This window comes from Chenopodium album, chromosome 10 (genome assembly GCF_948465745.1).
Source record: "Chenopodium album chromosome 10, dcCheAlbu1.1, whole genome shotgun sequence".
Lineage (NCBI taxonomy): Eukaryota > Viridiplantae > Streptophyta > Magnoliopsida > Caryophyllales > Amaranthaceae > Chenopodium > Chenopodium album.
In genome coordinates, this window is record NC_137843.1 from 53,743,561 (window position 1) to 53,764,673 (window position 21,113).

Consider the following 21,113-nt stretch of genomic DNA (forward strand, 5'->3'; position numbering starts at 1 on the left):
CCCTATCTACTAAACAATTTCAGTAAAGGTAGAGGATCAGATTCAGAGTTTGATAGTGATTAATGATACGAAAATTTGTAACAACGAAGTCTAAGATAGTTGACATCTCACTCGTCAAGCTATTGTATACAGTCGTACGCTGCCCAATTAAGTCGAAAAAGTTATATACTTATTGGGCCCTTATATGAAGTTATATATTTAACTATTTAAGTGAATGTTTAACAAAACAAAATTCAACGAAAAATGTCTACTTATTTCACAATCGGAGCGTCGAAAAATTAAATTGAGTGGCTTTACTTTACCTACTACAACTAGAAAAAGTATTGAAACAGTAAACAAGAAATGAAAGATGCAATTCAGCCACCTTCAATCACCCTCCACCAGTCATTCAATCATTTTTGTATTTTTTGAGTGTTGAAATTAGAAGCCTTTTTTCAATAGGAAATTAATAATTAATAACGTAGAGTTATTTATACTTGCTGAAAATGATGTTCCAAAATATAATACTACTTATGTATAGTATAGTTTTCCTAATCATGGTATATGACAAATTATTGCTCTGCCAAAGACCTTAACTAAGCTAGCTAGTCCATGTGACTCATAAAAGTATAACTAAAATTAAAATATATATATAAAAAAATTGTTTTTATTTAATTTTTTTCTGTTTTTTATTTATTTTTTAATTATTATTATTTTTTAATAATTTAGTAGGTTTGGGTTATTCAAACAATTAAAGATGAATGCATATTATTGGTTGAACACAACCCCATCCCTCATCCTCAGGGTAAGGGTATAAGACTATAGGTATGACCAAAGAAATGACCATGGTTATTGTTATTGTTACTATTTTTTTTTAAAAAATTTATAGGCAAAGGATGACCATTATTATTATTACTATTATTATTATACTTATGGATTATTATTATTATTATTATTATTATTATTATTATTATTATTATTATTATTTTAAATTATTTATATACACAACTTATTATTTTGGTGATGGGATATTTTGGAGGCATTGAGATCATAATTGCATAATTGTGACTATTTACATGTATGTATGGACGGATTTAAAATTTGCTATATGTTTCTCACTATTTTGTAGTCTAATGTGGGGCAACAAATATAGAGATGTGATTTAAGGAGCGTAGCTACATACATTTTCTATCAAAATCAAATGAGTTAAACAATACATTTTTAATTAAGAGTTTAGCTATCAATATCTTTGGTCCTTTTCACAATTGCAATTGAAGGTACACTGATTGTGAAAATTCATATTTCTTACTTAGGAAGAACTACATTGAAACTACATTCAATTTGAATTGATAGTTGTTGTCATAATAGGTAGCCAATATTTTTAATTTTTGCTGAGTTTTAATAAGTCGAAAACTCGAAATGAATGAGATGAAGCATAACAGTATTGTGATTTGTGAATGACATCTCATCTTTTATACTACGTAGTATATACGTCTAGATTTAAGCATCATCTTTCAACTATTATTCATCTGGCCAATTAAGTCAATTTACAGACTATTAAAGTTGAAAATCATTGTATATTGCTTTCATCACCACAAATTTTTACATCATTCTATAATTCCATCTTTAGAATATTGTTTCCACAAAGTAGGTCATTTTTGTCTAACTTAAAGTTAATTCATACAAAATGAGTTCATAATAAATAATTTCAGACAAAATATTTTTAGCTATGTACTCATAATATAAATTTCAAACACACATAATATTCAGCTATACATATTGAAATTAAGTTATGATAATAAGTATGGAGTATACAAGAAGTACCTTGTAATCTACTATATAATTGTAGAGTCATTTTTGCAACACTTCACCACAAAACCCCAATACTTAAAACTTATGCATTTGAAAAAAAAAAAAGGACCAATAACTACTTATCCCGCTAATTTCTTAAATTTTTTATTTCACGTTGTGTTGTTTTCTTCCGCGAATAATATATCCCGTGCATTAGCACGGATATGCTCTTGTTTGTTAAATTAAACAACAACAATCATTTAGATATATTATGTCAATCTTAGCTTCTAAGGAAATCTAGCTTCTCGATTTCAGTCATTTGAGCTAGCTTATAAGTTGATTTTGATTTTATGCACTTAACTTCATAAAAATTTAATCACATACGTACTGTGTTAGTTGCGTACATACATTATATAAATCAAGGAAGTGAATGACATAACCAACCACATTCCAAAAAATAAATCCTTTTTTCTTACAAGAGGTAGTCAATCCAAGGAACAACTAGTGTCAAAATGTCTATGATTGTATAATTATAGGAGTACAATTGTCTTAAATCCCTATTAGTGTCAAATGTGTATAATTAAATAATTATTGGAGTAAATTGTCTTATTCCCTATCATTGTCAAAATATTTATATATAATTATATGATTATAGGAGCATAGATAATTGAATTACCATTAATGTCTGAAACAAAAATAAAAATAAAAATAAAAATCTCTTTAACTTATTTCTTTATTTTGTCAAAATCGGACTGGATTAGATCAAATCAACCACACGTCCACACCATAAGTTTAAACATTAAGATTTTAAAATTTTAATATTTAGAAAGTACACACTAAAAAGAGTATAACAATATCACACTTGATAATATTTTTTTTTCTTATATATTTAGGGCATGTTCTGATTTACTGAATTGAACTGAACTGAACTAAACTGAACTAAATTGTTTATGTGAGAAGAAAATTAGGTATTGAACTGAACTGAAATTAAGCTGAAGAGAACAGACTCTTAGTGAAAAAATATCTAATGTTTAATCAGGATACACAATTAAGTTGGAATATATCAGATCATACCAGATTAAAGCTATAAAGTTTAGATCAAACAATACTCCGTACAATACTTTAATAAAATCAAATTGTAACACCTTATTTTTGGTTCTCTAAATTAAGTTAGCTATTGATAACAAACAATGGAGACTATTGCCAAAGAAAAGAGGAAAAAAAAACACAGATTGTCTCATGTTTAGAAATTGTGACATTCAATAGGAAATTTGTACGTACTCTTGTAGTCTTGTTGGCTAGCTGGATGGTGAAGAAATAAAGAATTAGATGCTAATAAGTCAAAAGAAGTAGTGATAGTAAAGTTTGACTGTTTATTAGAGCCATGAAATAATAATTTATTCATGTATATAAACCCAAATTAATTGTATATATTGATATATACCTACTGTCTACTGTTTTGCAACATTGACTTGCGTAAAAGCTGCATTTCTAGTTATTAATTTACCTACTTATCAATTTCATATGTTTTGTACGAATATAGACTTATAGTGTATCTACCTGCTGAGTATTTGGGATCTTGGGATCTAATAGATCATCAATCGATTGATGAAGTAAAATATTCTCTATTGACTTTTCAAACATGTCAAGGGTGATTTTATAATCTATAGTTAGTTGGGGGATAAATCGATATTGTTTCTAAAGTTGTATAAAAAGACAATGATGAAAAAATATATATTTATATGATAAATTGACAATTAATCCAAGGTTTATTTTAAGTATGTGTATCGGATGATGTGTAGGCAAGGCCGATATCCTGAAGAAACGCGTGATCAAACCTAGAGTAATTGCGAAAAGGCGCCGATATGTACCAGAAACTAGACATATCGGCCTGTCGGAATTCGGCACGTGGCAACAGAAACTTGACACTTGGCTCAAGAAACTTTGCATGGATGAGAGCCACCTGTCAAGGGAAACCATTATAAATAGTAGGTAAGACCTCATTAATGAGGGCTTGAATGACTCTATCTCTCTCTCTACTTTCTCTCTCATACTTATCTTCCTTTCCTCTTAAACACTTTCTGATTTTGTCATCGGAGTGGTTATCCCCGGATCACCCCGGGGTTAGCTAACTTCTTCTCATTGTGTAGGTTCTCAGCTTGCCGATAGGAGTATCAGGATCTCAGGTCCGAATTCTTGGAAGATCAGATCCAGACTAAAACAATTTGGCGCTAGAAGGAGGGGGTATTGATCACTTCTATTGCCTAAGAACCTCACACAAAAAAAATATAATCATGGCCGGAAATAATGAAACACCAGTGACAAGAAAAGTAGTAAACCATTCGATAGAACAACCTCAGGTAGAGATAGTGGATGAAACTCATACCTTGGAGGATAACCAGTTTCATATGCCGTTAACACCCCCTAGAGGTGGAGGGGAAGCAGAGGATCCTATGGCAGCATTCACACCAGAGGAATTGGAGACAGCAGCAAGGGTGATGAGTGCAATGAGTAAGAAGAGGAAGGAGGCTGAGACGGCAAAGGCTGAAAGGGAGGCCGCTCAGGCCGATAGGGGAACACCACACAGCAATCAGGGAGAGCAACATAATCAGTTGATAGGCTCACCCAGGAGACCCCGACATGAGTCGCCGATAAGAACGCATACAATGTCACGGCGGGTTGAACAATCCTCAAGTCATACCGTTAGTACGAGGACCCAGCAGCAGAGAAGTTCGCAGGTAGATGGGCAGGCAGTGCGAATTGTGGTGCAGTTAAGGGCATCTCCATTTGCACATCATATCCTAGACCAGTCGATGGAAAGGTGAAAATGCCGACTTGTAGGTATGATGGAAGGGGAGACCCAGCAAGGTTTATAACGTCCTATGAGGGACACATGATGTTGTATACCAACTCGGATGCAGTTTGGTGTAAGGTCTTTCTGACTACTTTTATTGGGGCTGCGGCCGATTGGTTTAACAACCTTGGAGTTGGAACGGTGGATAGTTTCGAAAGATTGACCGAGATGTTTGTGGGTCAATATGTCAGCAATAGTGTGCGGCGGAAAACTTCTGGAGAGCTGATGGCCGTAGAGCAGAGACCAGATGAATCTCTGAGGGATTTCATTAGACGATTTAACAATGAGGCAAATACAATTCCAAAACTGCAACAAGAAATAGCTGTGATGGCTTTGATGAATGGCTTGGTTGATTCTGATTTCAAGCGTTATCTTACAAGGAAAAATTTGCCGACATTGGCAGCAGCGTTTAACAAAGCCCATGATTATATAAAAAGTGAAGAGTTGATGAAAACAAGTAGTAGAAATGCAGTTGTCGGAAGAGGGCAAAGTCAACATGAAGGGACATCATCTGGAAGTTGTAGGCCGAGAGCCTCTGCCCCAGGAAGGGGAGGGGGAAGTCGGTAGGATCCAAGGGTGTCAAGGCCGCCCATGAGATACAGTACTTACACTCCCTTGAATACACCGAGGGCAACAATTTATTCAGTGAATTAGAATAGAGAAGGGTGGTCAAGGCCGATTCCAATGAAGGCAAGGCCAAGAGATGTGAAGAAATATTGCATGTTTCATAGAGATGTGGGGCATTATACAGAGGAATGTACACAGCTGAAGGATAACATTGAGGAGCTGATTAGGAAAGGGCATTTGACACAATACCGGCTGAATACAGGTAGGAATCAGCAACCGGCTCAGCCGATTGAGAGGCAACAGATAGAAGTAAGACCGGAAAGGGGGCAAGGAGGAATAGTCCGACAAGGAGATATAGGGATTCCGCCGTTATCCACCGGAAAAGGAGTAGATGTGATAACAGGGGGGCCAGTACATGGAGGAACAGTTAGTGGAGCGAAGAAACATTTGGCTGAACACCGTCATCTGGTTTGTGCCTTGGATGTGGACAATCGTCCTCGGCCAGCTGCAATACCTGAAATAGTGTTCACAGAAGAGGACGCAAGGGGTGTAGTGTTCCCACATGACGATCCATTAGTTTTAATAACTAAAATAAATGGGGCTGACATCAAAAGAGTGCTGGTTGATGGAGGTAGTTTAGCAAATGTGCTTTTTGTGCAAGCTTTCAACGAAATGAATATAGGGAGGCAGTATCTGAAGCCGGTATCGTATCCTGTCATTGGGTTCAATGGATCTACAGTAAGACCAGAAGGAAGCATAGTGCTACCAGTTAGGCTGGGTGATGGGCCACAGGCAAGGGATGTGATGGCAGAGTTTCTAGTGGTAGATGTTAAGTCAGCCTACAATGCAATTATCGGCAGACCGATAATACATGATATGCAGGCCGTTGTGTCAACTTATCATCTGGCAATAGCTTATGTGTCAAATTTGGGAGCTGTAGAAAAAGTGTATGGAGGTCAAGTGATGTCAAAGTCTTGTTATGTGACCGCTTTGAAAAATCCAGTTGGCGGTGGTCTGGTACCATGCAATCCGATAAGAGAAGGTGAGCCAACAGTTCAAGACTTAACAATGAAGAATTTTGATACGAGGCCAGAGGAAACCCCAAGACCGTTACCAGGAGGAGAGATTGTTCAGGTTGAGCTACAACCAGGTGATCTGAGTAGGACAGTAAGGGTTGGGGCCGATATGGATGTAGATACAAGGTGCCACCTGATAAGCCTGCTGCGTGAGAATGCAGATGTCTTTGCATTTTCGGCAAGTGAGATGCCGGGAATACATCCAGAAGTGATGGAGCATAAGTTGAATGTGGACAGAAAGTTCAGACCGATAAGGCAAAAGAAGCGTAATTTCTCAACAGAAAAGATAGAAGCAATTCAGGCCGAGGTGAATAAACTCTTAACGGCAGGGTTCATTGAGCCTTGCACATATCCGGAATGGATGGCGAATGTAGTGATGGTAAGAAAGCCGACAGGGAAGTGGCGAATGTGTGTGGATTTTACAGATTTGAATAAGGCTTGCCCCAAGGATTGCTACCCATTACCTCGAATAGATAGGTTAGTAGACTCAACCTCTGGTCATGCTATGCTTAGTTTCTTGGATGCGTTTTCGGGTTATCACCAGGTCAGCTTGCACAAGGCCGACAGGAATAAAACAGCTTTTATAACGGATGCCGGTGTGTACTGTTACAAGGCAATGCCGTTTGGGTTGAAAAATGCAGGAGCGACATATCAGAAGTTGGTGGATAAGATATTTGAGAAGCAGAAGGGCCGGAATGTTGAGGTGTATGTGGATGATACAATAGTAAAAAGTAAAGAGAAAGAAGACCATATAGCAGATCTGAAGGAAACATTTGAGACGATGAGAAAGTATCAGATGAAGTTGAACCCAGAGAAGTGTGTGTTTGGGGTGAGATCAGGAAAGTTTCTAGGCTTTATGGTTAGCGAGCGGGGAATAGATGCAAATCCGGATAAGGTAAATGCAGTGCTTCAGATGAAACAACCAAAAACCATTCGTGATATACAGAGGTTGACTGGTAGGATGGCGGGATTGACTAGATTCATCAGTAAGTCGGCTGATAAGGCACTTCCGTTCTTCATGGTGTTGAGAAAGAATAAGACATTTGAATGGGGAAAAGAACAGAGTGATGCTCTGGAAGTGGTAAGAAATCATCTCAGATCTCTTCCCACGGTTGCCAGGTCTGAGAAGGGAGAACTGTTGCAGTTATACATTTCGGCATCATCGAAAACGGTGGCAGTCGTTCTGTTGGTGGAGAGGAAGAAACAACAGATGCCGATATATTTCGTTAGCCATGTGTTGAATGCGGCTGAACGCAGATATCCGGTGATAGAAAAAATGGCACTAGCAGTGGTGATGGAAGCAAGGAAGTTAAGGCCCTATTTTGATGCACATCCGATAGATGTATTAACCAATCATCCCTTGGAAAAGTGATTGCATAAAATGGATACATCTGGCAGATTACTGACATGGGCAGTAGAGTTATCGGAGTATGAAATAAGCTATAGGCCAAGAACGTCAATCAAGGCCCAAGCATTGTCAGATTTTATCGTTGAGACGACATATACAGATGAAGAGGAGGAGTTAGGAACATGGCAGGTATCAGTTGATGGTTCAGCTACAGCGACAGGGGCTGGAATTGTGATAACGGCGCCAGATGGGAAAGTATTTGAATATGCCATGAAGTTTAAATTTAGAGCTACGAATAATGAGGCCGAGTACGAAGCAACGATAGCTGGAATTCAGTTGTCAATAGCAGTGGAGGCAAAACGGTTAGTTTTAACAACTGACTCCCAGTTAGTATCAAGTCAGTACAGTGGGGAATATGAAACACGAGAACCAGCTATGGTGAAATACCTGGAAAAGATGAAGCAGTTGGCGGCACAACTGCAATATTTTGAGGTTAAGTTGGTCCCAAGAGTAAAAAATGCTCAAGCTGATGCCTTGGCAAGGTTAGCAAGTTCAAGTTTTAATGACTTGGAGAGAACGGTCATGGTGGAAGTCTTAAAGCAAAAGAGTATAGACGAAGTGTCAGAAGAGGTGTTGTGCATTAACAATGATGCTCAGTGGTATGATAAGATACTGGCATACCTTCTTCATGGGGCACTGCCGATAGATAAGGGAGAATCAAAAAAGGTGCGAAAGGACAGTGTTTGGTTTATCATACACCAGGGTCAGTTATACAAAAGGGGGTTCTCATTGCCGTTACAGAGATGTATAACGGATTTCGAATCTGCAAGGTTGATTGAAGAGTTGCATGAGGGCAGCTGTGTTAATCATCTCGGTGCAAGAGCTTTGTCCAGGGAAGCAATGAGAAGGGGGTATTACTGGCCGACAATGAATGCAGATGCTGTGGCTTATGTTAAAAGATGTGAGAAATGCCAAAAATTTGCCCCAGTTATTAACTTGCCTCCAAATGATCTGACACCGATATTAAATCCGATCCCTTTTGCACAATAGGGGATGGATATAGTTGGTCCGTTCCCATCGGCTACAGGTGGAAGGAAATTTTTGATAGTGGGTATAGATTACTTCACAAAATGGATTGAGGCAGAACCAGTAGCAAAGATAACGGCGTCGGAAGTGAAGAAATTTATATGGAAAAATATCTTTACAAGATTTGGGTTGCCGATGGCAATGGTTTTTGATCATGGAACCCAATTTGATTGTAAACCAGTCAAAGATCTTTTAAAGATGTACAAAGTGAAATTTGCTTATGCAGCAGTATGCCATCCGCAGTCTAACGGCCAGGCAGAGGCAGCAAATAAGCAAATTATAACAGCAATTAAAAAGAAGATTGAAGATGCAAAGGGTTTGTGGGCAGATTTGATACCGGAAATATTGTGGGCAAACATGACTACTGTCAGAGAAGCAACAGGACAGTCACCGTACACTTTAGTGTTTGTACAGAAGCAGTGATACCGGCAGAGGTCGGATTGCCGACATTCAGAATTCAGCATTACTGTGAAGATCAAAATGATTTTCTCTTACGACAGCAGTTAGACTTTCTGCCAGAACTCAGAGAAAAAGCAGCAGTTAAATCAGCTGCATATAAAGAAAGAATGTCAAGGGCTTACAACAGAAGAGTATCTCATCGGCCGTTAAGCGTAGGGGATCTGGTACTACGAAGAACAGCAGCGACAGGTAAGGGAAATGAAGATGGAAAGCTGACAGCAAATTGGGAAGGACCTTATCGAATTAGAGATGTTGTCATTCAGGGATCATTTTATCTGGAAACTTTGGATGGGGCACCACTAAAAAATGTATGGAACTCGGCTGTGCTAAAGAAATACTATATGTAAAATGTATGAACTTTTTCAAATATGTGAAGCTGATAACAATAAAGGATATCAGTGATGAATGAATGAATATTCAGGCAACATGTGTTGAAAATAGGCATCCTCCATTTAACAAAACATCGTTAAATGGGACGGACAGCTTAAAACCGCTTCCGTGAAGTTAATGAATCTACAACCTGATCAGTTGTACACATTAACTCACGAGGTTGCTGGTTCAAAATATAATACCGGCAAAATCAATTCGAGTATACGCCGATATGAGGCGTAGCTCAGAAAATGATCGCCGAGAGGGTACCTAACTGGCTGAAACAACAAAGCAGTAGGTGACCGGTGTTGTACTCTGGACCAGCAACATATATTATCATTTCTTAGTATACATAATTCCTATTGGAAATATGTACACTTGAGGGAATAAGGAGTTACATATTGTGTACTAGTAACTGATATCACTACATATGTTGGATGTTATTGGAAGTTGTTAAGTAGTTGCTAAAAATTCTCGTTAGTAACCGATATCACTACATATGTTGGATGTTATTGGAAGTTGTTAAGTAGTTGCTAAAAATTCTCGTTTGTTAAAAATTCTGGTTTTAATTTTATTCTCATTTTTTCAACAATCTGGTGACGATAATTTCATGGTTGCTTTAATAAAGTGTGAAAATAGATGGCATGTAAACAATGGAAGTAAATGAATCTGTAAAAGATGCAGGACGGTAACAATTCGTAAGTAGTAAAACATAATAGGCAAAGTTGATAAATTTACATGACAGTGAAATTGACAATCGACAAGCATCACCACAAAAAGGGGTATATGCCGATAAAACAGCATTGTCAAAATAAGTGTTAAGACAGACAAAAGACAACGAAAGCAAATTACAACTGATAAGGCCCAATTATACAAGACCCACAAGAAGATGTCGGTGATGACTGCCCGCCCCTTCAAGCTTGTGCATTCTCAGGCACTGGAGAGTTCAGGATGCTGGGATCATTGGGGCCGTCATCAGCACTTGGCACCAAATTGTACAAGTCCTCCTCAGAGAATTGTTGTGCTTCAAAGCCGGAAGGAATCTTGTAAGCTTCCTCGTTGAAAGCTTTTTCAACCTTTGCCCAATCTTCTTTCTTCCAACCGGCAGCATGAGCAATACGTCTCTGGGCAGCAGTCCAACCTCCGTCGAAACGATCTTGGAGCCTGGAGAAGAACTCGTCGGAGGCTAGATAACGGCCAACTGCTCTTTGGCGAATTCCAGGCTTATCAGCTTCCATCTGTTGAACCTTCTCTTCAAGGCTTTTAATTTTAGCTCTGGCATCGCCGAGGTCTTTCTCAACTGAAGGAAGGCGCTCAATGGCCTTATCCTTTTCAGTAATTTGAGTCTTCAGACTCTGTACTTCCAGTTCCAGACCAGCGACCCTTTCGGCCTTAATCTTCAGTTCCGCCATCTCCTTGTCGTCTCTCTCTTTTATTTTCTTCAAATCATCCAAGGCCTTCTCAGCGTTGTCGATGATTTCCTGCATGGCACTTTGGCTGGAGGAGGCTTGGTGATGTTTCTCTTGGTAATAACGGTACATCTCAACAAGCTCCGTTCCAGACATGACGACCTGAGTGTAAAAGAAATGTTTGACGTTAAAAATATAAACAGAGTATGAGAGGCACACAATAAAGGAAAGTATAAAACATAAAGAAAAAGAGAAGCCGATAACAAAAGGTATGTGTACCTTCATCATGTTGTGCATGTGTGCAGCAGCGAGGGGGCCGATTGGACCAGCAGGTCTGTCCATCGGTAGAGTAAGGTTGCTCAAAAGCCGATAGCCCAGAGTCCCACCTTGAATTGGGTCGTCGGTGATCATGGATTCATTCCGACCGACATCCATGTTGGGTTGCCAACGGTCTCCAGAACGGCCTGCAGGAACAGCGAAGCCTTTTAGAACTTCATCTGGAAACCTACCAGAAACCCTTTCAATCCACTAGTTGGACCGATAAGTCAAAGCCGGTATGCTTGAGTCCGACCCAACGGTGGTAGGAGCAATTGTAGTGGTTGGCTGAAGCTGACGAGGGGACTCGGCAATAGTGAGATCCTCGATTTCAATCCCTTGAATTGCCTTCTTTACAATGGCTTCAGGGCTTTTAGTTTTTGTGGTGGATGGAGCCTTCTCGGTCTCTGACTTATCCTTCTTTTTCTCACCAAGCCCTTCAGTTTGTCTAGGGCTAGAAATCACCACCCCGCCACCACGCCGACTAGCGAGGGATGTCAGCTTTCTCTTTTTTGCGTTGTCATCAGCCATAATCTCAGCTCTTCTCTTAGCGCTAACGGTAGGGGCACGACCGCAAACAGAAGCTAAGGTGTCGTAAGAGGCTGTAGCTTTAGGACAACGCCTGACAACTTTCTTTCCGTCAGCTGATAGACCGAGTAACTTGTTGTCCAACTTATCAGTGCCTGAAAACAAGGAATAAGAATAATTGGTTACAGATAAACAATATCATAAATGAGAAAAAGTAAGAAATTAATAAAATAAATAATACCATGATGGTCAGTCCAACAGAGACCGACACGAGATAACGGCGCGTTGCCCGGAATGTAACTCACATTCGGCACCCACACCTTAGGAACTAGACGAACCTTGCCGTCACCCTCATCAAATTATGAGATGTCAAAGTGATTGACAGCCCTTTCTTCGTGCTTACCGAGATCTCTCTCGGGGATTGAATCAAAAGAGGATGAGGCCTAAAGAAGGTCCTCCTCAAAGGAAAGTCCTCTGGGACCGACATGAAGAAAAATCTATCTTACCAACCCTTGGAACTAGATAGTTTAGGGTGAACAGTGTATTTGTGGGGTTGAGTGTATAGCGACCACCACCCTTCTGATTGACCATCCCTCTTCAAGGTAATCAGTCGTCTAAAAACGTTAAGGGTTAGAGGGTAGTTCCGATATAACATAACCCAAACAGTAGCAATAACGGCTCGGATTGTTGGGGGGGTTAATTGAACCAAACAGACATTCCAGGCCTTCAAAATTTTAGCAACAAAAGGATGTAAAGGAAAACGGAGGCCAAAATCAAAATGTTTCATGTAAACGGCCACAGAGCCTACCGGGCAGTCCAACACTGAAGTCCCAGAGGGAGGAATAGACAGCTCATACCCATCAGGTAGGTTGAAAAACCTTTTGGCACGACGACAATAATCTTTTTCAATTGTCGTTTTCCTAAAAGCATCGCTTATTTTTGCCTTTGCAACCTTCCCATCACTAGGGAGAACAATAGGCTGTCGGAACTCAGCCCCATTTGTTTCGGAGTTGTAACCCTCATCCAGATTTTCTTCCTGGATAACCTCTGCCGTCATGTCAACAATATCTTCTCTACTCTCGGTATTGACACTACCTTCTTGGGCTTCGTCATCTCCTAAAACCGAGTTAACGGCTGAATCATGAACGGGGGATGACGGACCTTCCTGAGGGTTTACTCGGATATCAGCTTCTTGTTCTTCTTCTTCGGAAGAACTCACAACTTGACCTTGCCCAGATCTTTTGCTAGGTTCTGCAGCCTTAGCGGCTTCAGCTGCCTTAGCGGCTTTCGCTGCCCTAGCAGCCTCACGAGCAGCAGCTTCGGGCTGATAACTAATTCTCTTTACCCTTGGCATAGTATTTATACCTATATTGCCAACATTAGTGCCGTATTGATTAAAATACCGTTTCCAAGCAAAGCTGCGTAAGTGATAACGAACACTAACAGGCTCAACGTCAAGAATTTCGGTATCGGCAAGGATATCAGGATTAGTAGGGTAATAAGCTTGTTCGCGATGAACAATGGTCCTATGAAGCATAAAAGCGCGTTTTTCTTCTCTAGAAGATAACACCTCAAAGGGGTAGTCTATGTTATCAGAAAGGGAGGATGAGTTACCCTAATTACTACCGGTTTCTTTGCCTAGGGATTGCCTAATTAAACGACGCCTAGCAGTGCTAAGGTTAGGGAAGTTCTCTTCAATACTATCTTCAGACATTTAATTTAAAAATAAGAAATAAAAACCAACATGCAAAATTAGGAGTTAGGGTACGACAATACCTTCGACAAAAATCACTGATTCGATGTCTTTTAATGGCAAAGGAGTGACGCAGAAGGAAGGCGCGCCGAAAATGCTGAGATGCGCAGACCAAAATCAGGGAAGAGAAGAAAGGTAAAAAGCTCTGATCGAAGTAGAGTAAAAGTTTGGAAGAAATGAAAAGTAAAAAAAATGGCGGAATTTTGATCTAAAAAGGAGAAACTAAAGAGTCAGTTGAAGTGAAAGGCGGTTCAGATATCCGACGGCTCGAAATAAATAAGAGTTTTCAAAAAGCAACGACAGGATTTGCAACACGTGTATTAAACTTCCCGCTCAAAAAAAAAAAAAAAGAAAGGAAAAACGGTTACACTTCCATTTATAACTTTATAACAAGTAGACCTTGTCTGCTATCGGCACACAAGGTCACTTGGGGGGAAAAACGGAGTTTTTCGCTCCCAGACTTTATAACAAGTAGACCTTGTCTGCTATCGACACACAAGGTCACTTGGGGGGGAAAACGGAGTAAATGAATAATAGTAATGTAATAGATGGAGTATAACGGAGTATAAAATTGAGTTAAAAATCTGAGATAATACAAATAAATATACTAGGGAATTATTACATTATACAAGATGTCATCCTAAATATTACAAAAACAGGAAACCTGTGCATTGGAATCTTCTCAGCAAAAGAATATAGAGCTTAAGAGACAGGAACAGATCCAGTTGTAGTCACACCATCAGGTCAAAGCAAAGTCGGTCAAAGCAAAGTCTCTGAGGTATCCTTAAACTTCATCCACTATAATATCTGAGTGCAAATCAAATGGGCATAACGAACTGGAGCAACAAGGATAGCAGTAATGCTTCATTGATGCACAATGCTCGACAGAGGGCAAGAAACGTTGTACTATGTGAAAATTTCAAAACAAAGAGAACACTTTTCTCACTTTGATTGTTCAGCTAAATTAACTGAGAACGATGATATGTGATCATGCGTCCTCACTTGGGGGGCTAATTGTATGGGATGATATGTAGGCAAGGCCGATATCCTGAAGAAACGCGTGATCAAACCTAGAGTAATTGCGAAAAGGCGCCGATATGTACCAGAAAGTAGACATATCGGCCTGTCGGAATTCGGCACGTGGCAACAGAAACTTGACACTTGGCTCAAGAAGCTTTGCATGGATGAGAGCCACCTGTCAAGGGAAACCATTATAAATAGTAGGTAAGACCTCATTAATGAGGGCTTGAATGACTCTCTCTCTCTCTACTTTCTCTCTCATACTTATCTTCCTTTTCTCTTAAACACTTTCTGATTTTGTCATCGGAGTGGTTATCCCCGGATCACCCCGGGGTTAGCTAACTTCTTCTCATTGTGTAGGTTCTCAGCTTGCCGATAGGAATATCAGGATCTCAGGTCCGAATTCTTGGAAGATTAGATCCAGACTAAAACAGTATGACCTCCAAGACATATGTACTTTGCCAACTAATTAAGCTAACCATAAGATTGTTAACCTATAACTTGTGGCTCGGGCTCCCAACTCACTTGCCTTTGGGTTTTATAAACAATCAGATGAAACACATTTACAGTACTACATAGTATTCAATGCGTAGTAAGATATATTGATATTTATTTATTTGTTGTCTTTGTACAATCAGTCTATTTTATGCCCATTATGAGATAATAACATTGAGATAAGTATATACTCAAAATATCTAAAATCTTAAGTATATACGTAGTATCTAGGATCGATCAGTGGTACAACTATATGCATTAGCATGCTTAGCTTGTTTGACCACCTCATCTAAGCATTTAAGAGTTTGAAATGAATTGAAGATTGATAACTTGACCTGATTAATTCTAAGTGTTTGGTGACAAAATATTTATGATCATTAACTTTAGAACTTAATATAATGTTTTGTTATGCCACAATATTAACTTAGGCTATTCTTTGTTGACTTGCTGGTCGTACAACATTATAGGCTTAGCTTTATAGCCTTGTTTGATGGCTTTGTCAACTAAGCTAAGCATTCAATTGTTGAAGTAATGAAGTGTGTTGAACAAAAAAACATGGCCGTGTTTCCATTTAACTTAAGATAATTGATTTGTTAAATCATCCAAAATTAACGAACATTTGTTCATGATGTAGTGCATAAACCAATTTTAGACTTCAACCATCAACTTAAGCTTTTAATACATATACCATGTTAAAGAACCAACACAATCGAGACCTTAAGCTGATGGTTGAGTTGAGTTGGTTCTTTAACATGATACGAAATATTAAAAGTTTAAGCTCATGATTAAAGTTTATTATTGATTTATATGCTCTATTAGTTTTTTTACCTCTACAGTTCACAGTTCATCTTTGAAGTAGTAGTATATTTAGAAATGGTATTGAATGAAAGTGGCCCATTTGACTGCATGATAGCTCATAAGTGATTAGGTGACAGCAACTGAAAGAGTAAAAGTAGTATACTTCGGACCTACGTCGCAGGGGTCAGCTGATAGAAATTTAATCTGGAAAACACCACAATATAATGCAAATGCAAGTATCTTCTTTCGGTACCTTAAAACTAAATAAATTGTTTTGTTGAAAACCTAACCTCGGGCCGCCTTGGGCCGTTGGGCGTTTCAATTGAATGATCGATATGATCGATACAATTATATGCTATGTAAACATATCAATGCATGTGTAACGTTTTTGCTTACTTTCTATCTCAAAATGATAATTTAATACAACGTTTTTGCTTACTTTCTATCTCAAAATCATAATTTAATACAAGTAATACGTTATACGGAGTAGATAGTAGATTAGTAGAGTATAAGATTGAGAGTATAAATAAAGGCATGAGTCAACCCGGTCAAGAAGAATCATGTGTAAAAATAGCTTCTTTATTCTCATGTACGTATAATTAACTAGCTAGCAAGTTTAGCCTAATTTTATTATTTAAATCTTAGTTTTTAAATGTGATACTGAATTGAGATCAACATAGATATTCAAGTTGATTTGAAGATGAAAGCCTAATCACAATCCTTACTTCGAATGTATTTTTGATTATTTGCTCAATACGAAACCTCGAATTTAGTCAAAATGTATATATTGTATATAGATTATCAATTATTAAAGTGTGAATATCCTCATTTATTTTGATCATCCTTGACCATTTTTATGACGATTTTTATTAACTAGAGTTTAGTTACAATCGATAGTTCTTTTTCTAATATACGACAGTTTGGCTTGAATTCTCATTGGAGTCTTATGTCAAGAATGTTAGTAGGGCGGATCACCCAAGACAGTAGGGGAAGTAGCCGGAAGCAAGTCTCAAACACTAGACCTTGGTATTGACACCGTCTAATCGCCTATTAAGAATTTGAGATCAAAGGGTACGATACTTCAACCCGAAAAAAAAAAGGTTATGAATTTACGATAGAATATCGGTAGAGGTGTCAAAAGCATATTCGACCCGACCCGATCCGAAAAATATCCGATTTAGATTTGGACTCGCGTGAACATAACAATTTAGTATGACTTAACTTTAAAAATTTATCCGACCCGACCCGATCATATCAGACCCGATCCGATTATCTAAGTTGACACCCCTAAATATCGAAACTCGGAAGGCATGTGCCTCGTCATTAAACTAACCCGTCCTTCATCATCAACATGCATGCAGGATTTTAGAATATGCACCCCTTCTTGACTTCTTGTACAGTTGTACTTTCTCTTGACTCAAAATAGTCAACACACTTAAAACATTATGATATGTAATTCCTTATTAAATAATAAAACAAAATTGAATCAATGTTGGACCCCACTTAAGTATATAAACCAACTATAAACAAATCTTATTTATGAGAACGAAAGTTAATTCATTAGGGGAGCGTGGGGAGGTTCAAACTCAAAAAATCAAGTTTCAAGTGTGAAAGTGTGAAATGTGACTACCACAGAGTTTTTTTTATTTTTATTTTTTTTATTTTTTACATGATCTTAAACAAATAAACTAAGACGTATTATTAAAGGAAGATAAATTATTATTAGTTATGGTAGCAAGGATATGATATGTCTTGTGAGGTTGTTCCCTCAGAACCTTGTGGATGCTACACCATGTAAAGTTCTTATTAATTCGGCGAATATCATCCACCATTCATTTAAAACTGACATCAGTAACAGTTTTCTCCCTGAGCATCTTTACCAGAGAAACAAAGTCCGTGTAAATTGTGATACCTTACAATAAACGCTTTGCTCCCCACCAAAGACTTTTTCAAAACAAGTATTCATCTCTACATGTAAGGCCGATTGAGCCAAACTGTGAGCTGTTCCTCCCAACATTTATATTACTTCACGGATAATTAAAACTATGTTGAGAAAGTGAGAATGATTATTAGCCTCGGTTTTAGGTCATAAACTGTTTACAGCCTTTCTAAAGTTCTAAAGGTTCAATGATCATATGCATAACATAACGAAGTATATGCACCAAAAGCATAGAAGAAAGACGTGGAAGTACTTGGACAAAAATAAAATGCTGCACAAAGAAGCACAAGTTATAAGACTCAACCATGTTATTCCATCCTTTTTTTGCTCTACTTTATTTGGATAGCAAAAGCCACGACGTTAGTTGTGTAAAACATGGGTCGCTCAAAGTGACTGTTTTTCCAATTTCTATAGTGATCATCATATTGAAGCATCCAATGCAAAGCACCTTCTTGTAAAGAACAAATAGCTTTCAAGTTTTTACTATTTGTAACTATGTAGAAATTGTTGTGCATATATCTCTAATGTATATTTATTTTAAAACAAAGGTAAGAACCAATATCGAAATTAATGTAATACTCCATAATTGATTGATAATAGCTTAATTGAATAGATGTTTTGTTTAATTGTCTGGCGGCTAAATTATTCGGCCATAGGATATATTTGTTGATCTGAGATTATTTACCGTTAGTAGCTTTCAAGTAAAAATTGAAAAACAAGGTTGAAATTAATTTGGACAACATAAACTTAGTTCATTAAAGGGTTTTGGAAATTAATAGACGCGTCTAATAACACAAAGAATATAAAGGAAGAGGTTGATAGCTTGGTAATGAGATCAAGTAGGAGGAAAAGGTTAAGAGGCAATCTAGCTATAGAGGGAATGTGTTCAATTATGATGCAAAAGAGCATCATAAGAGGCAACTTTTGAAATTATACAAAAAGGATGAATATAAATCCAATAAAAGAATATTCTTTGATTAATCTTATCTCGATGATTCAAATGACTCTTTACTTATGGACAATGAGAAGTCCCATTAGATATTAGATGTTGGATTCCGGTTTCTTGGTTTCACTCCTTATCATGCAATGAATGCCAAAAAGCTAATTAGATTGATGCTTAGGAAAAATAATTAAAAAGTGACCGCAAATTAAATATATGTTTAGGCAAATTTTCACCTAAACTAAGCATGTTCCGATGGCTATAAGCAACCAAATTAAGCACTCCCTAAATAATAAATGTATAGCTTGGATAAATGTTTGTGATGGTGGTCACTATCACTACAATATAATATATTACCATATTAGTCTAATATTCTATCTAATTAACATAAAATAAATTAATTAATACAAGTTAACTAAACTAGAACATAGTCATTAAATTAGTGGAGTAGTAGAAGAGGGGCCAAGAAATTGAGAAAAACACCCATGAAATGGTCAAGAAATTGAGCCACACAACACAAGTAGAGTATATTTATAATAGGACGTCAGTAAGCAAAAAAAGGGGTAAGAGGAGCGTCCTACGTTTGGCTCTAGCACCAAAAAGCAGGAGCAATGAAATAAGCCAACCAAATTTAGCGGGCAAAAGTTGGCAATCACTGCTTATTCTTTGCACTTTAGTGTGAAACTAAAGAAATGACACTACATAAAGCCAAAAGAATTTTAAGCCCACCCCGGCACCTCAGTCAAGATTAATCAATATTTTACTACCCGCCGTATTTTCTCTATCTCTCAATTATACGAAATGATAGAATATAAAACCAATTAAAGGGCTAGCTGATGATCATTAGTTTTTCAGATTGGTTTTATACTCTACCACACACCCTCACATTAGAGCTTTTTAGACGTGAAATGTACTATATGTAGACATATTAGATGGATGAGTTTGAACTCATGGCCTTTTTTGTCAATTTAATTTGAATCCATGTCAAAAGACCAAACATTTAAAATAAAGTGTAAGCTTATATTTCGTACAAATGTGTTAAAAAAAATGGAAATAGTTATAACTTGAAATTTCAAAAAAATAAGTAATGTAACATTGATATTTATAACCATCATGTTATTCATTGATGTTCTAAATGACAAATTTTGTTGTATTTTCTTAGATTTTGCTTGTGAGGTGTTTAGCATATGATTTTTGGAATTTTAATCAAGTGATTTTCCGTTGACAATGTTGTAATCACAACGTGGCATCAATATATATTGGTTGAAAAAAAATCTAGACCAAGTTGGTTGTCCTTTTTTCTAATAACAAGTAATAACAGTAATCCTTATTGCTAATCTAATAGAAATATTTATTGGTTTTTTTTTATCAATGTGCATGTGATTAGCTACTCTGCAATTTCCTCCTCCTTTCGTTGAGGCAAAAAGTGATTAATTTTCATTTTTAATTAAGGATTAATTAGCAATGCAATTTCGTCTCTTGTTTGATTACCCATTATTTGTAACTCTTTGTGAGATTTTTATCCCTGAAATGTTCTAGTTTAGCTGAAAATTATATACGAAGTACATTAATACTTCTTGTATTTTTGTATATAAATACTGAAACGAAACCACGTGAGTTGAAATGATATTTTCTTTGGGCTTCTCAATGATCCAACCCCTCATTCTCATTGATGAGGGTGGCACATACCCTTTATGATAAATTAATTTTACATATAGTATTATAGACTTAAGGCCTGTTCTGATTTACTAAATTGAGCTGAATTGATTGAATCTGAAATGAATAGAGCTGAAATAAATTGTTTATGAGAGAAGAAAATTAGGAACTGAAATGACTGAACTGATTGGAGCTGAATTGAATTGAATTGAACTGAACTGAAGCTGAAGAGAACAGACCCTTAAAGTTAATTAAGATTGAAAATTTTGGTCTAGAATTAGTTATTAGTTATGGCTACTACACTTCCTACGTTCATTTTTTATTGCACCAGGGGAAAGTTTTTTTTATTTTTATTTTTAGTAATGGGAAAAAGATGTGAGAAAAAATAAAATACAAAATTGTCTAAGAGATTGTGAGCATAAATTAAAGAAATAAGTGTTAAAAGTAACAATGCATTAAGTATTTGCTGTGTGAATAAAGATATTTGTTTTCTTTAAATAAATATTGCACAATATTTGTGACACTTCGGGCAAATGGTGCAATTTTAATAGACCATAGGAACTTAGGAAGTACTCCGATGCTTTGTACTTACCTATCTTCAAGTAGCCTACTCTTGATTCTTCCAAAAAAAAAAAAAAAAAGAAAGAAGCAACCAATGAAGGATTTATGTCTTTGTCATGTGCAATTACTAGATATATAAATTGATCAAATTATGAAGATAATTAAGTTCG

The 21,113-nt window shown here is 37.2% G+C and overlaps 2 protein-coding genes across 2 annotated transcripts; both read left to right on the top strand.

The window, feature by feature from the left end:
* Nucleotides 1-4,597: 4,597 nt before the first annotated feature.
* On the top strand, nt 4,598-5,191 carry LOC145565407 (uncharacterized). Its single transcript, XM_081625423.1, has one exon. It carries the CDS (start codon nt 4,598-4,600, stop codon nt 5,189-5,191), a length of 594 nt encoding a protein of 197 aa, XP_081481549.1.
* Nucleotides 5,192-7,648: 2,457 nt separating this feature from the next.
* LOC145565408 (uncharacterized) lies at nt 7,649-8,665 on the top strand. Its single transcript, XM_081625424.1, has one exon. The coding sequence runs from the start codon at nt 7,649-7,651 to the stop codon at nt 8,663-8,665; it is 1,017 nt and encodes a 338-aa protein (XP_081481550.1).
* The last annotated feature ends 12,448 nt before the right edge of the window (nt 8,666-21,113 follow it).

Bases quoted from the DNA above. Each gene is read 5' to 3' on its own strand.
- LOC145565407 (XM_081625423.1), top strand. From the start codon at position 4,598: ATGCCGACTTGTAGGTATGATGGAAGGGGAGACCCAGCAAGGTTTATA.
- LOC145565408 (XM_081625424.1), top strand. From the start codon at position 7,649: ATGGATACATCTGGCAGATTACTGACATGGGCAGTAGAGTTATCGGAG.